General features: G+C 57.6%; 1 protein-coding gene across 2 annotated transcripts; it reads left to right on the forward strand.

Moving 5' to 3' along the window:
* The first annotated feature begins 5,169 nt into the window (after positions 1-5,169).
* CYTIP (cytohesin 1 interacting protein) lies at positions 5,170-12,335 on the forward strand. Of its 2 annotated transcripts, none has more exons than XM_085584830.1 (8): positions 5,170-5,361; positions 6,927-6,976; positions 7,714-7,768; positions 9,787-9,889; positions 10,012-10,105; positions 10,267-10,336; positions 11,152-11,215; positions 11,577-12,335. In XM_085584830.1, exons 1-8 carry the CDS (start codon positions 5,227-5,229, stop codon positions 12,008-12,010), a joined length of 1,005 nt encoding a protein of 334 aa, XP_085440956.1. In that variant the 5' UTR covers positions 5,170-5,226; the 3' UTR covers positions 12,011-12,335. The 2 variants fall into 2 exon arrangements, with proteins under 2 accessions (XP_085440956.1, XP_085440955.1); XM_085584829.1 differs by having other exon boundaries at positions 5,171-5,361; positions 11,149-11,215.
* Positions 12,336-16,334: the final 3,999 nt, after the last annotated feature.

Consider the following 16,334-nt stretch of genomic DNA (forward strand, 5'->3'; position numbering starts at 1 on the left):
GCTTCTAATAACAATCTAAAGTTTAATGTAGGGATTATGCACTGAAAGGGAAAGTTAATTAATGTTTCCTGTAATACCTAATTTTCTTTTGTGTTACCTGAACTGCTGCCCCCAGACACTCCTTTAGAAATTCAGGCTGTAATCTCCTCTGCACTTCCCTACTTGTATAATTTGCACTTAATCAAGCTCATTCCCTCATATGACACTACAAATAATCCTATTATTTTTATTTTTATTTTTATTTTTATTTTTATTTTTATTTTTATTTTTATTTTTATTTTTATTTTTATTTTTATTTTTATTTTTATTTTTATTTTTATATTTTATTTTTAAAAATTATTTAAAATTTTAATCCTATTATTTTATCCTAAATTTTAGTCAATGCTGTGTCATTTCTTTGCTCGGTACGAGATTCAGGAATTATAAATAAATGAATTTAGAAGTATGCCCAGTCCCTAGGATGGGTCTGGACTTTGAGCAGGGCAAGTTCTTCTCAGTCACCCAGAGCTCCCGTGCCAGGGCTGGGCTGGAGGCTGCCCCGGCTCGTGGCAAGGAGGAGTTTGGGTTTTGCTGGGGCAGTCACAGGACAGGGACAGGGTGGCACTGGGGGTGCTGCTGGGGGCGAGGGGGGCACTGGGGGTCAGGCACAAGGCTCTGTGTGCTGGTGAAGGGCACGGCTCAAACCCCCTGCCGTGGGGCTGGGGTCTGTGAGGATGTCCTGGGGTGTCCTGGGGGTACCCAGGGGTGTCCAGGGGTGTCCTGGGGTGTCCTGGGGGTACCCAGGGGTGTCCAGGGGTGTCCTGGGGTGTCCTGGGGGTACCCAGGGGTGTCCTGGGGGAGCCCTGGGGGTGTCCTGGGGGAGCCCTGGGGGTGTCCTGGGGTGTCCTGGGGGTGTCCTGGGGGTGTCCGGGGGTGTCCTGGGGGTGTCCTGGGGGTGTCCTGGGGGTACCCAGGGGTGTCCGGGGGTGTCCGGGGGTGTCCTGGGGGTGTCCTGGGGGTGTCCGGGGGTGTCCTGGGGGTGTCCTGGGGGTGTCCGGGGGTGTCCTGGGGGTGTCCGGGGGTGTCCTGGGGGTGTCCTGGGGGTGTCCTGGGGGTGTCCTGGGGGTGTCCTGGGGGAGCCCTGGGGGTGTCCTGGGGGTGTCCTGGGGCTGTCCTGGGGGTGTCCGGGGGTGTCCTGGGGGAGCCCTGGGGGTGTCCTGGGGGTGTCCGGGGGTGTCCTGGGGCTGTCCTGGGGGTGTCCGGGGGTACCCAGGGGTGTCCTGGGGGTGTCCTGGGGGTGCCCTGGGGGTGTCCTGGGGGTACCCAGGGGTGTCCTGGGGGTGTCCTGGCCCAGCACCTGGGTGCCCCAGCAGCACTGCTGTCCCCTCCTCTGCCCTTGTGCTGTCATTTCAGGGATTGTCCCCTCACGCTGTGGGACTCCAGGTCCCCAAAGCTTTTAGGGAAAGGCATCCATGTTCTGCTCCAACGGGCAGAGCAATATTTACGAATGTACAGGGAATAAGCATTGAGGTACAATATATTTCTACAGAATATAAGACATGTGCAATAAATTGTAACTTACACTGAATGTATTTTTGGCGTAAATGGACCAGATATATTTTGAATGTAGCTATGACATGATGTCTAAGCCTGCTGTGATTCTCAGTCCCTAAGAAAAACATGTCATGTTTTGTCGACCTACAAACCACTTCCTGAGTTGACTGTTTTTAAAAGAAGTGTGAGTATTTTATCTGGAACACTGTAATATTGCTGAACTAAGTATAGCAGTGAGTGCTAACTTCGACCCTTGTGTTGTGAAATATCTGATCTGTGCACACTGCAGTTATTTTAAAAACTATTGCTAAAGTGATTGCTTGATATTGCAGCTGCCTGGATGTAAATAATAGTTTAGCTGTTGTATTTTGTATGCGGATTTGGGGACGACGTGGCAATTTTAATAAATTCAGTATGCTCTGCCCTTGTGTTCCTGTGGCCTGAAACTGTTCCTATGTTCATGGTGTGAGGGGAGAAGGGTGAAGCCTGTGTGAACCTGTAGAACTCTTCACTCGTGGCTCTTGCACCCACGGCAGTGTGAGCTCTCCGTGGGCTCCCCTTTGTACAGCACTCCCTGATCCTGCCCTTCCAGATTTTGAGATTTTCAGTGGTGCAAATCTGAGTGGGACCAGCTCACCCTGAGCACTCAATTCTAGAGTGTGTATGCTTGAAAATTCCCCGACGTAGGCATAATCTGGGAATTTAAGTCAGACTTTATTTTAACTCAAGGCATGTCAAAATGAAATCTGCCATGCTGTGACTCAGGAAACTTCAGTGGCTTTTGAAGGGTACTGTGGGCTGTGGGCTTTATTTTTTCTTCTTAAAAAGAGCTTTGTATTATAGCGATCACTTGTGGACTCCCTGTGCCTGCCCATCTGCAGGACGGTGTCGTTGCTGCCGTGCGGGCTGTGGCCAGGCGGTCGGGCTCCGATGGAGCAGCAGCAGCCAGCGGCTCAGCGGCGAGCATCGCCTGCCATCCGCTGGCCGCCGCGGCGAGCAGGGCTGCGCGCTGCTCCTCCAGCAGCCGGGGGACCTGCCGCCTCCCGGGAGACACTGCTCCAGCACACTTGGGTGGAGTCGGATGGGCGCTTCTGCCCCTGGGTGCTGTGCCCGGCTGAGCATCCCGGCCCTGCGGCAGCAGAACGCGAGGCCGCCGCCCGCAGCCACCGCTCGGTGGAGGGGCTGGCTGGGAAAGAGAAGGGGCCGATTGCCCAGGTTCTCGTTATCTAGTAAATCAACTCCCCAGAGCCCCTGGCGTGCGCCTGGCAGCTGAGGAGGGAGCCAGCTCCTGAGGGCTCGTGTCCCACGGAGGATGGATGGATGGCTCCTTCCCTCTGCAGGGCCAGGCGCAGGGCAGGCACCCCGCGGGCGCTGCAGCCTCGCAGGGACGCTCCAGCTCTGGAGGCAGTCAAGGCCAGGCTGGACAGGGCATGGAGCAGCCTGGTCTGGAGGAAGGCGCCCCATGGCTCCTGCCCTGACACAGAACCAGTGCCGTGCCAGGGAGGAGCTGGGGCAGGGCAGCCGTGTGAGCCCCCGGACACGCATGAGCCCGGCGGGTCCTGCCCGGACACGCGTGAGCTCTATGGGCTCTGCCCGGACACGCGTGAGCCCGGCGGGTCCTGCCCGGACACGTGTGAGCCCGGCAGGCTCTGCCCAGACACACGTAAGCCCAGCGGGCCCTGCCTGGACATGCATGAGCTCTATGGGCCCTGCCCGGACACGCGTAAGCCCAGCGGGCCCTGCTCAGACATGCGTGAGCCCGGCGGGCCCCACCTGGACACGCGTGAGCTCTGCGGGCTCTGCCCGGACACGCGTGAGCCCAGTGGGCTTTGCCCCTGGCCCGGCCCGAGCAGCTCCGAGCCCTGCTGGGAGGAGCAGCCGGACCGGGAGGGATGGGTGCCGGGGTGTGTGGGGTGTCTGCTGTGGTGTGGGTGCGTGTTGGGTGAGGGGTGCGTGTCGGGGGTGTCGGGTGCGTGTCGGGGCTGAGGGATGCCTGCTGCGTGTGTGGGGTGCCTGCTGGGTGTGTGGGGTGCCTGCTGCGTGTGCGGGGCGCCTGCCGGGGCTGCGGGGTGCCTGGCGAGGATGTGGGGTGCCTGCTGGGTGTGTGGGGTGCCTGCTGCATGTGAGGGGTGCCTGCTGGGTGTGCGGGGTGCCTGCCGAGGATGTGGGGTGCCTGCCGGGTGTGCGGGGCGCCTGCTGGGTGTGCGGGGCGCCTGCCGGGGCTGAGGTTGCGGGGCTGTGCGGGCGCAGGGCAGAGAAGGGTAAGGGGCTGCTGGGGCAGCTCGCACCGAGGTCCTGCTTTGTGCTCGGAGGTGAGGTGTCGTTTATTTCTGCCCTCCGCTTGTTTGCAGATGAGTCACCGGGTTTCAGGAACGTCAGAAAGGGCGGCCGGAGGAAGCGAAAGGCGCTTTGTTCTCGAGCACTCAGCGGGGTGACCGTGAGCAGGAAAAGGGGGGGCGGCTTTGAGTCACCCGCTCCCCGCGCTGGCCACTGCCTCGGCAAGTGTGCAGATGACACACGGGGGCGCAGATAGTTTTTTCAGGAAAAGGGAGAGAACTTTCTCCCTTGCCTGCTGGGCTTTTTGAACTTCTTTTTTAAATATCTTTTTTTCTTTCCCGTAACCCTCTTGGGTCTCCCAAGGAGCTCGGAGGTGAAGCACAGACATCTGAACCGGTTGTTGTGGTGCTGCAGAGTGCAGCGCTTCCCTGCCGCCGTCCGTCCGTCGGAGCGGCACAGGGACCGCAGCACTGCCACAGACCAGCCACCAGCCCTCCTCCGGGGGGAGCACCAGACAGTCCTGACAGGCGGTTCTCTGCCGTCAGATGCCGGGTTTTTGAGGGATGAACTTTAGGATGGGTTTGTAATGACTCTTCAGCTATCCAGGGCAACGAGGGGATCCCCTGGAGTGGGGGAAGCTCCACGCCAACGCTTCTCTGGCACTAAGAGCTCATCTGCACTAGCAAGGACCCATCCCTGCAGGCCCTCCATGGACAGTTCTCAGAGTCATAGATCTTCCCTGAGCTCTGGCCGTCCAGGAAAGGTGCAGGGATGGCCTCTGGCCAGGTCTCTCCCTGGCACCATGCCTGTCCCAGCTCTGCCACAGCAGCCCCCTGTGCCCTGTCCTGGAGACTCTGCATGGGCTTTGCTGTGTGCCCAGAGCTGCTGTGCCAGGAAGTCCTTGGTCCCCACCGAGACCCGAGTGCTGGCTGAGGGCACTGTCCTGCCCTCGTCCTGCCACGCTTCAGCCTCTGCTCTTGGCCTTCCCTCTCTGCAGCTGGAGGTCCTGCACGGGCACCATTAGCCAAGGGCGGTGTTATTTCCCCATCTTTGCCCAAAGGTGAGTTGAGGGATGCCAGGGATGCCGAGCGAGTCAGAGTATGAGCAGGTTGAGGCCAGGTGGGTGCCCGAGGCAGGCAGGGCTGCAAGGACAAATCCTGGCAGAGCAGCAGCAGCTGGTGAGAATTGTGCGCAGGAATGGAAAAATTAAGCAGATTTCTGTAACTGCCAAGCCTGGTGCTTAACTGCCGTGCGAGCACAGGGCACAGCGAGGCCCCGGGGCTGCGCTGGGAGGGATTTGTGCAGCTCGCACCTAAACCGCGCATCACGTGGCGGCCCTTCCGCGCTCGCAGCCCGGCAGCGCGTCCTGCGGAGCGCGGGCACTGCGCTGCCCGGAGCCCCTCGGCCCCGCTGCCCATGGCCCTGCGGCGGCTCCTGCAGCCCGGGCCCGGCCCCGGCCCCGCGGGCGGGGAGCAGGCGCTGCCCGCGGACGGCCGGAGGATGCAGCACCTGGCCAGCACGGTGGGCACGCTGCCCCGCGGGCGCAGGCAGGTACGGGCCGGGCAGGGACAGCCACTGCCGGCTGCTCCCCAGCCCAGGACGGACCCTCGGGCTCCCCCGGGCTCCCTCGGGGCCCGGTGGGTGCTGGAGGGGTGAGCGCCGGCTGCTGTCGGGGTGGCAGCGGCGCTTTGGCAGCGTGGGAAGGTGTGCGAGGAGCGAGGGATGCTCGGGCTGGGAGAGGCGGCGGCAGCTGAGATCGGCCCCGGCTGAACTCTCCATTTCCAGCCGTGCTGGCAGCCAGGGAGGGTTTGTGCTGTCTTCAAAAATGTGCTCCTTCAAAAATGTGCATTTACCTCGGTCAGGCGGCCTGGCTGCCCTCTGCCTGCAAGGCTGACAGCAGTGACACCACGCGCCATTTCCGTGTGGATTTGGGAGCGTTTCTGGTTTCTGCACTGCCGGGGCTGTCTCTGCCGCTGGGCTTTTCCCCCGGAGCAGCACAGGGCAGCGCCGTTCCCCCGGCTTCCCTCAGAACCGCGCTGCTGCGGCCGATGGGCTGAGCAGTTCAGCTCTGGGCTACTTGCCTGACACGAAGAAGCCTGCACAGAAAGTGCCTGTGAGGCGCGCTGATCTGACAGAATAACCAGAAAATGCTCTGCACAGAATATCGGTGCACTCAGGCCTTGCTCTGCTGGGCTGCAGAGGGGCACTGAACCTTTCCCTGGTGCGGGTGAGGGGCCGGGGAAGCCGGCCGGCGGTGGGAGCGGGGCTGCCGGGCGGCCCCAGCTCCTGCGGCCCCGCCGGAGCGCCCGGTGCCGGAGCTGCCCCGCGGCGGCGGCTGCGGCGCGGCTGTGACTGGCAGAGCTGAGTTACACCAGCGCCAAGTGGCACTGCGGGTCCGTCCCCAGGGCAGGGGTCCCTCGCCCAGGTGTGGCCCTGCTAGCAGGCCTCTCGTCTCCTCCCAGAAGGGTTAAACACGGCCTCTCTCCCCTGCCCTTGTCCCTCGGCAAGGAAGGGCACCTCCACGAAGGGGCTCTTTCTGTAGGAGGTCACACCGTGGCACCATTTTATCCTGCTGAAGAGACATCCGCTCTGCTGACTATAAACTCCCTGATCTATTATCTTGCCTGTTATCTCGCTGATAATGGAGCTCCTTATTCCTGGCTCACTTTTATAATCCATGTTTAACACTGACCTGGCTCTTCCCAGAGCCGAGGGTCCCTGGCCTGAAGCAGGGCCCTGGCTGGGAGGTGCTGTGCAGACCTGCAGGGCTCAGGGTCTGCACTCCCCTGCCTTGGGGTGCTTTGTGCCTCTCCCGGCAGGTGTTCACCTTATGAACACCCACAGATTTTTAGAGGAAAGGGACAAAAGTGAGCTGAGCTGTTGGCACAACAGAGATGTCATCTGTGCCTGAGCTTGCCACCAGCATCTGACAGGAGGATTTGACCTCCAGATACTTTTCCTTCTGGTCAGAAAGTTCAAGCTCTCTTTTGACCAAGGCAGAGGTATTGGTGGGATGCCAGCAGCTGATTTTAGTTCTCTAAACTGCTGGTTTTATCTGTGTGCCTCAAAGAACCACAGACCTACTGATGCCTTTCCTCTCCTGTCCCTGGTCACAGCTCGCCTTGGCCAGATCCAGCTCCTTGGAGGACTTCTCAAAGCCACAGAGGTAGGATTGTGTTATTCTGTGATTCTGCAGTCACTGTTCCTGGCTTATTCTGCATGAGAGGTGTGTCCTGGGGATTGTGGCAGCCCAGGTGCAATCGGGGTACGAGGCAGACAGTGGTACCCAGCACCTGGGACATGCAGGTGCAGTTGTGACCTTTGGCTTGAGCAGGGCAACAGGCAGCACCGCCGTGGGAGGGATGGCGTGGTGGCATCTCATGGCATGGTGACACCCTGCAGGCACGGGAGGGATGGTGTGGTGACACTCCACAGTGTTGTGACACCCTGCAGGCACAGGGAGGGATGGTGTGGTGACACCCCACAGTGTGGTGACACCCCATGGGCACAGGGAGGGACAGTGTGGTGACACCCCACAGCGTTGTGACACCCTGCAGGCACAGGGAGGGACAGTGTGGTGACACCCCACAGCGTTGTGACACCCTGCAGGCACAGGGAGGGACAGTGTGGTGACACCCCACAGCGTTGTGACACCCTGCAGGCACAGGGAGGGACAGTGTGGTGACACCCCACAGCGTTGTGACACCCTGCAGGCACAGGGAGGGACAGTGTGGTGACACCCCACAGTGTTGTGACACCCTGCAGGCACAGGGAGGGACGGTGTGGTGACACCCCATGGCACAGGGAGGGGCGGTGGGGGCACACCACCGTTTTGGGTGGAAATGCAGGCCCACAAAGAGCAGCGGCCCACGGTCACATGGAATTCTTGTGCTCCTCCTGCAGGCACCTCGTTGCTATATTGAAAGAAGATAAAGAGACATTTGGGTTTGAAATCCAGGTAAGGCCTAAATGACAAGTTGATTCATTAACAGCAAAATGTGGCGCAGAGTCTGAAGTGTCATATCCCCAGAAGCAGCTGAGGCAGGCCAGAGCAGAGGAAGGTGCCTGTCAGAGCCTGTGAAATCTGAAGAGCTTACAGCACTCATACAAGACAGGGATGTTTCTCCAGGGATTTTTTTGTAGTGAAAGTCACAGATCAGAATTTCTGGCCTTCTCACAAGTCAGAGTGTTGAATGTAGGAGAAACCCCATCCAAATCCAAATAAGAGGCAATGATAGTACCTTCTTACCTCCATAAGTGAATATTTTTTTGAGAATTGTATATGAGAATATTTTAAAATGAGAGATATCAAAAACCTCTCTTAAAAATTACCTTATACTGGCTTTTTGCTACCTCCTTTAATATGCACAGAGAGATGTGTACTTTTGAAGAAGGTATACAATATTTTTCCATAAATACCTGCTAAGCATGACTTTTGGGGCAGGAGCTAAATCATACAGGAAGAGATTCTGTTTGGTGTAGAAGTGTAAGTCATCAAGTAGGAGAACCAGAATGCTACCAGGAGTACTGCCAGTGGGAGATTCTGTGTTTGTGGGTTTTTGTGAGAAAGGTAACTCATAATCAGCAGGTCTGCTAAAATCCTGGCTGCAGTTAAAAAATGATCCCAGGAATAAGGGGATGTAGTCTGGGAGCAGAGGAATCTGCCTGCCAGCAGCGGGGCACTTTTAAAGTGCTTTCCTCTGTCTGCACACAGAGGGAAAAAGTGTTTTCTGTGAAATTAGTGTGTTAGGAAAAGCTTAACTTTGCCCAGTTTGGGTCTGTGACTAATGAGGGGGTCAGCACTCAGCTTGTGAACAGAGGAGAGCTTTCAGAAGGGAGGATAATTGAGTCAATTATTGGGCTTTTGTGTAAATTGTCAGGGCAGATTTTCATGAAATGTGGCGTTCTGATTAAAAATAATTGTTCTTGGCACGTTTTCTTCCTGAACATATATTCAGCGTGAGCGCTTCATAGAAAGTCGGGGCTGCAGAAAGGCAGCATCTGTCAGCTACTGAGGATGTTTAGAAGCTGTAGTTCCCTCACTGTGAGATAAATTCAGGCAAAACACAATAAGATGATGTGAAACTTGAGGTCTAGATCTGCAGGGAGCTCGTGCTTCACTCGCACTCTCAGCTTAGGCATGAATTTTACTGCTAGGAATCCACAGGGGGGATTTGACCAGATGAGCTCTGAACTTCCTGGCCTCCACCCCTTTGTCCACACCGGCTGGGAAATCGGGACTGCAGCGTGAGCTCTCTCTGGGTTAGAAGCAGCAGCTGCAGGTTTCCAGGAAACAGATGTGCTATTTGCATGTCACCAGAAAAGGCTTCCTGCTGCCGCGGGATCTGGGCAGCCTGTGGCACCCGATTTTGCATTTTTCTAAATTCACGTCAGCACCCGTAACCACATGAGGGATTTAGAGTAATTAGAGTTACTAAATGTTTAGTTAAATGTCTAAGTCAAGAATAAAAAGCACTTCGAGGAGTGCGGGGATGTGTGTGGATGACAAGTTCCAGAGGCCAGAGGAGCAAAAGTAAGTTTAAATCTTCTGTCTTTTCAGTTCCCATGCAAACTGAGTTGTGCGGTAGCAGCAGCTGACCTCACAGAGCATTCCCAATGAATAGGAGTCAATCCCTTGAAAAGCCCCAGTGCCATCCTCTTACCCCCCGGGAGCATGAGCCATTCCCACCCGTGCTGACATATTCTTGGTTGAAGTTACAGAGTTTTTAATGCTGAATAACCAGCTTGCTTTAAAACTAAGTTGGCTTTTTTCCCTCAAACCCAGTGTAGAGGCACATGTCAGGTGTCTACTGTTTTCTGCTGTACAAATGTATTTTTAGTTGTTGGGATATAGCATTTTGATCTCATTCGCATACAATGTACTCTGCTTGTCACAGCCTTCTCATTGACAAAATACTGAATTTTAAGAGGCTTTCATGGCTCCAGGTTTGGTAACTGTCCCTTTGGCATTAACAGACTATTAGGTTTCCACACCACAATGATTTCTCCCTGGAGGTGTGCACTTGTGTCTGCAGAATCCAAGAGGAAAGCCCTGCCCACCTCTCCGGCCTTCAGACAGGTAACTGTCCGTGGGTTTTCCCGGCGTGGGAGGCCCGATGCTCCCCTCTGCCCGCTGCTGTTCCCGCGGGGCCGGTGAGGGCGGGCACGGGTGCCCATGTGGCCTCTGTGTGTCTCCGGCAGGCGACATCCTCAGCAGCATCAACGGCGTGAGCATCGAGGGCTTCGGCCACAAGCAGATAGTGGACTTGATCAAGTCTTCAGGGAACTATTTGAGGTGTGTGTCCCTCCTTTGGGTGGGGTTTGGTCTAATTTCCCCCCCCCACTGCAGGCAGGACCGTGCTGCCCCACGGCCCCGCAGCGCCCGAGGGGCAGAAGCCCCGAGGGCTGGGCTGGGCAGAGCCTCTGCTTCAGGGCCAGCACCACCCCTTCCCACAGGCTAGAGACCGTCAACGGGGCCTTGCTCCTGAGGAAAATGGAGCTGGAGACCAGACTGCAGGCTCTCAAGGTACTGTGGTTAATTCCACTGGCAAATGGAGATGGCTGCTGTGGGTTCACTGCTGCTGGGGCAGGAGGGTTTCCATGGGACACAGCATCCTGGCAAGGCTGACACCCGTGGGCTGCCTGCTGCCAGCACCCCCAGCCCTGGTGCCCCTGGCATTAATTTTTGTAAACCAGGAGTAGAGAAGAAAGGTGGTCAGAATGCCCGGACTGCCCAGGTGAGCTCAGGCCGGTCAGTTTGGGTGTAGGAATGTCCATCTGCACAGAGGGCACTGGACTGTGGCTGTGGCTCCTTCTGTGGCTGTCCCAGGCACAGGCTCGCCTGTTTGGCATTTTTAATCAGCTCTGCAGGGGTTGATTTCACCCCCAGAGCTGACCTGCAGCAGAGGCAGAGCAAGGTGGCCGGGTGTTGGATGGCTGGTGGCACTGGGGGGCTGTCAGGATCCCCAGGTGCTCCCAGGGCAGCAGGGGTGGCTGGCTGTGCCATTCCCATGCCGGGAGGCCCGGCGAGGAGGAGTGGGGTGCTGGTCCTGCTGGGTGCTCCAGAGCTGGGCAGGGCTGCAGAAGAGCAGCACTGCCCCGGCTGGGTGGAGGTGGGCTCCACGCTCTGCAGGTTCCGGGCTGCTCCTTTCCCAAATCGAACCTGGCCGGTGCCTTGGGCAGAGCCCCCTCAGCCATGAGCCCACTCGTGTTTTCCGGAAGAAATTTGCTACCCTCTGGGGAAGGAGTGGGACAGCCGAGTGTTTCCTGCGGGTGAGCTGCACTTGTGCGGGCTGTTTTGCCGCCCTGGGGTGACAGAGCTGTTCCTTGTCCCCACAGCAGGCGCTGCACCAGCGGTGGGGGGAGCTGCGGGCGCTGCTGGCCCGGGAGCGGCTCCTGCTGCACGGTACGTGTTCCCGCAGCGCTCCCGCAGCCCCAGCGGCTTGTGCCTCCCTCCCGTCCCCTCCCAAGGGAGCAGGGGCTGCCCGGGAACGCTTTTGTCCCGCGGGCAGCGAGCCCGGCCGCTGCTGGGGCGGCGCGCACCGGGGCTCTGCGTCACTCCTGGGCCAGGGCTTTATGCGGGTGGTAGCATTTCTTCCCCTCTTATTTTGGCTTTCCGGGGGAAGGGGCTGGGTTGGGTTCCCGTGGACTGGGCAGGGTGCAGGGAGCCCCTCAGAAGCAGGAGCAGGGCAGGGCCAAGGGGCCGGGCACGGCGCTGCTGCGGCGGGAGCGGGGCTGGCTGACGCTGCTCCTGCTCCTGCTGCCAGGGGAGCTGAACGACAACGCTCTGCCGGGCGCGCTGGAGCCGGGAGAGCCCAGCCCGGGGGATGGCTGCGGCTCCCCGGGACCCTTCTGGCCGGGCAAGCCGCGCTTCTCCAGCGAGAGCAGCTCCCGCAGCCGCCTGAGCTCCATGACGCTGGGCAGCGAGGACAGCTTCTACCAGGGCAGCGCCTTCGAGGACTGGGCCGCAGAGAGCCTGAGCCGGCAGTCCAGCCTGGAGGACGACTGCGTGTTCCCCAGGGCCGGGGCCGGGGCCCGGAGCCCGCTGCGCAGGCACCGCAGCATCAGCCTGGCCAGCAGCGGCTCCGGCGGCTTCGGCACCCTCCCGCGCAAGAGCCGCGGCGCCAGTGTGCGGAAGCATCTTCTGAAATTCATTCCGGGCTTTCACCGGGCCGTAGAAGAGGAGGAAAGCCGGGTCTGATGTCGCACGTGTCACCCTCGTGCCTGGGCTGTGGCCTGAGGCGGTGGCACCGCAGGGCACTCCCCTGGACAACAGTTCTGATGAGAGTCACACGGCTCTGGGGTTGTAATTATTTTAATTTTTAATCAGAGCAAGCTGTGGACCTCTTCATTAACGTGAAAAATGAGCGACTCCAAAACGTGAAGAACCTTTGGAGAACTTCCTCAGCGAACTTCACTGTTAATAACAGTTTTTAATTGAATGCGAAATTGATAGCTATTTATTTCCTGTTACCAGAGTCAGTGTCTTCCAAAGGTCTTTAATAAAACGAGTGCTTCTACTGAAACCAGTTGCAGAGTCCCATTGGGAAGAGGACGGAGCCTGGAGCATGTGGCAGGGAGAGCCGGGCAGGGAGTTCTGAGTGTCAGGTTTGCACCCCGGCAGCCGCTGGGCAAAGCGTGTGATAACCCCGTGCTGCTTTGATCTGGCCAGCTGCAGCCTCTGCCGGGTGCTGGCGTCCCGTGTCTTGCCAAGTGCCTCCTTCCAGGACAGGTGAAGTGGAAAGGGCTCTCCTGAGCGTGCACATGTCCCCAGGCCCCTCTGCAGGGGCCGTGCTGGGGAGGGCAGTGGTGTCTGACGCTGCCCCAAGCAGAGCAGCTGTGTGTCTGGCTGATGTGAGCTCTCTGAGGCCAGAGAGGAAAGGTGGAGGGATCCTGCAGGGATGAGCAGGACTGCTCTGCTCTGGCAGCTTGGTGACATCCAGGGACCGCCCTGGCGTGCCCGTGCTGGTGCCCCAGGGCTGCAGGAGCTGCCCCTTGCTCCCACTGCTCTCAGCACCCCACACCTGCTCACATCTATTTCTCCAGAAGCAGAGGCTTCAGGCAGTAAGGATCACACGAGAGCCTGTGTGAAGTGGGGTTTAATAACCGTGGGCACAGATGTGAAGAAGAAAGTTTTTTCACTCCCTCTCAGTACACAGAAAAGGCTGTTTGTTCAGCCTGAGCAGCCTCATGATGTTTTTGAAATACAACTGGAAGCATTTTAAATATAATTCAAAGACCTTGTGTGACCCATTCTCCTGTTGCCTGGGCAGCCTGTGCTGTTGTACCCTCAGGTACCGCTGTGCCAGGGTTTTCTGGGCTTCCCAGAGACCGCAGGCTAAATCCAACAGCTTCCCTGCGAGGGACAGTCAGGGGAGCTGGGGACAGTCAGGGGAGCTGGGGGACAGTCAGGAAAGCTGGGGGATAGTCAGGGGAGCTGGGGGACACTCAGAAGAGATGGGGGGCAGTCAGGAAAGCTGGGGGCAGTCACAGAGGAGCTCCTGTGGTTTGTACAGGGGGAGATGTCCTATCTGTGCTGCTGCACCGAGTGCCTGCAGTTCAGCCTGGGAACCCCTCTGCTCTGGGTCCAGCCCCAGCCCCTGCTCTGCAGGGATGTTCTGCTCCAACACCCATGTGGAGTCAAAGCCCATCCCAATCCAGGCTGGGCCATTTCAGGTGCTGCTCTGGGCTCTGGAGCTTGTCACTGGGCACCAGTATTACCACCCGTGATTCGCTGTCTCAAAATATAGATCTACTTTTCATTGCCAGGAGCACCCCCTGAAAGGAGAAAAAAAAAAAATTAGAGATATTTTCTATTTGGCCAAAATGTTGAGTTAAAGGCAGATGTAGGGTGTCCAAAAGCAACCAGGGGCAGAAAAACGGTGAGATTCATTGTGGAGCTCAAAGGGAATGGACAGCCCAACACTGAGAAAGGGAGCCCAAAGTATTGCAGCTTTCCAGTCCAAAGGTGTGATGCCTTTGGGCATGAAAGGTTAATTTGCCACACTTTGGGATATAGGCACTTGGGAAGGCTGAGGAGCCTGAGCAGCCCTCAGCTGAGGACAGGCTGAAGAAGCCATGCCCTCCCAGCAGGGCGAGGGCGTGCTTTGGGCGACGGCAGCGTGGCACAAACAGGATGTGGGTGCCGAGCCCCGAGCCCCGCTGTGCCCCAGCCCGCGGGGGAGGAAGGAGCTCACAGGCCAGCCAAAGCCCTCAGGGAGACAAGCAACTGCAGCAGCTCTTAAAAAAGGCATTTCTCCTCGCAGAGAGCACTTGGGGTGGGTCCTGCTCTGCCTCCTGGGAGCAGGGCAGGAGGAGGGTGCGTGTTCAGCCGCCACGGGACAGTGACACCGGGGTTGGGGTTCGGCTCCGTGGGCTCTGGACCTCCCGCAGCAGAGTTCTCACTGATCACAGGGATGTTGGAGAATTCCCAGCAGCCAGTGGAACCTTTTCTCTGCTTATCCCCCAGGGACGGAGCGGGTAACACAAGTTTACTGCAGAGCAGGGCGCAGCTGGTCCTCGATGAATGAAATTGGATTTTAAACTGAACATTTCAATTAATTTGATGAATGCTACAGAGCCTGACCTTCTCAGGAGACTTAACTGCTCAGCTGAGTGTTGCCCACTGCCCAGACCCTCCCACCAGCTCCTGACTCCTGGGTGCCACCTTGGCCTGCAGTCAGGGACGGTGCTGCTGCCTCTTGGGCAACACAGAGATGGTGCTGCTGCCTCTTGGGCAGCACAGGGATGGTGCTACTGTCCCTTGGGCTCCAAGGGATGGTGCTGCTGCCTCTTGGGCTCCACAGGGATGGTGCTGCTGCCTCTTGGGCTCCACAGGGATGGTGCTGCTGCCCCTTGGGCACCACAGGGATGGTGCCGCTGTCCCTTGGGCTCCAAGGGACGGTGCTGCTGCCTCTTGGGCAGCACAGGGATGGTGCTACTGTCCCTTGGGCTCCAAGGGATGGTGCCGCTGCCCCTTGGGCTCCAAGGGACGGTGCTGCTGCCTCCCTCCTGCTGCTCTGCTGGGCTGGTTCCTGCACCGCACCCAGCACTTCCTTTCCCCCACGCTGTGGCTGTGGGGCCGTGTTCCTGTGCAGCAGCTGGTCACACCCAGCTCTCAGGGCTCAGGGCAGAAGATGGCACAGCTGTTATCGAGGGCGGCTGGGCCTGGCCTGCCAGCACCTCACAGCAAATGCACTCACACGTTATCCATAGACAGAGCCAGGAGTGAGTCCTGGTGCTCCTGGCATGGGCCTGCTGCTGTTACTGGTGTCACATCCAGCTGTAGCTGTGCCACACCAGATTGGACAGAATAAAGCTTTTTAATTTTTAAAAGCTTGAAGGGGCAGAAATCCACCCCGTGGATTCCATGGAGGGAATGTTTCCCTGCCCTTGAGAGGTGGTTTTGCCCAGCTGTTTACAAACAGCTGCCTGTGGTGGAAGGAATCCACTGCTGCCTTTTCCTTCTGCAATTCTGCAGCCCACACAGTTCTGTGATTCTGTGATAATTGGAAAGAACCTTCTCCTCTCCAGCCACCAGACCTTGCTGGGTACTCAGCCTCTCTGAGGGCACCAACCGCTGCTCATTATCAGCTCATGTTCAAACCTTATTGTTCACTTTTCTTGGACAATGTTTGCCAGCAAAGGATGGATTTTATAAATAAATCACACCAAATTAATCTTAAAACAATAATGAAAACTTCTTGATTTAAAGACGCAAACTCAAGAGATTAATAGGAGCAGTGGAAAGTGTTTGGGTCCATTTCTAATTGGGGGCTGAACTTGACAAGAGGATTTCCAAACCCTAAATCCCAAAGATACCAGAAATGCTGTACTGTACAAACACAGAATGTCATTCACAGCAGGAGATTACCCTGTTACGTAAACCTGGCTTTGGGCACCAGGGCTGGGACGAGTTCAGCTGTGGTCAGAAATGCACCATTGCTGCTCGGGTGATTCTCCAACTTCGCTCTGCAAAACGCTCCCCGTGGATCCTGCCAGCCCTCGGAGTGACTGAGAGTTACCGAGAGAACACGGAATGTCTTGGGTTGGGAGGGACCTTAAAGCTCTCCCTGTTCCACCCCCTGCCTTGGCCAGGGACGGCTTCCACTACCCCAGGCTGCTCCAAGCCCTGTCCAGCCTTGCCCGGACACTTCCAGGGCTCCAGGGGCAGCCATGGCCCCTCTGAGCAGTGCTGGCTGTCCGGGGTGCGTGGCTGGGCGCAGGTGGACAGTGACACCACGCTGTATGCAGGGCCTGTGCCTGTTCCCCTGTGGGGGCTGCTCCCCAGAGGGCAAAGTGCCCCCACTGTGTCCCAGGGCACAGAGGTTCATCCATGGCAAGGTCAGCCATGGTGAGCTTCATCCACAATGAGCTCCATCCACAGTGAGCTCCATCCATGGTGAGCTCCATCCATGCTGAGCTCCATCCATGGTGAGGTTCATCCATGGCAAGATTCATCCATGGTGAGCTTCATCCCCAGTGAGCTCCATCCATGGCAAAGTTCATCCCTGGTGAGCTCCATC

This window comes from Lonchura striata, chromosome 7 (genome assembly GCF_050655825.1).
Source record: "Lonchura striata isolate lonStrDom1 chromosome 7, ASM5065582v1, whole genome shotgun sequence".
In the NCBI taxonomy this organism is placed as follows: domain Eukaryota; kingdom Metazoa; phylum Chordata; class Aves; order Passeriformes; family Estrildidae; genus Lonchura; species Lonchura striata.

Coding starts and splice junctions, on each gene's coding strand:
- CYTIP (XM_085584829.1), top strand. CDS start 5,227: ATGGCCCTGCGGCGGCTCCTGCAGCCCGGGCCCGGCCCCGGCCCCGCG. Junction 5,362..6,926: donor TGCCCCGCGGGCGCAGGCAG/GTACGGGCCGGG, acceptor CCCTGGTCACAG/CTCGCCTTGGCCAGATCCAG. Junction 10,337..11,148: donor CCAGACTGCAGGCTCTCAAG/GTACTGTGGTTA, acceptor TTGTCCCCACAG/CAGGCGCTGCACCAGCGGTG.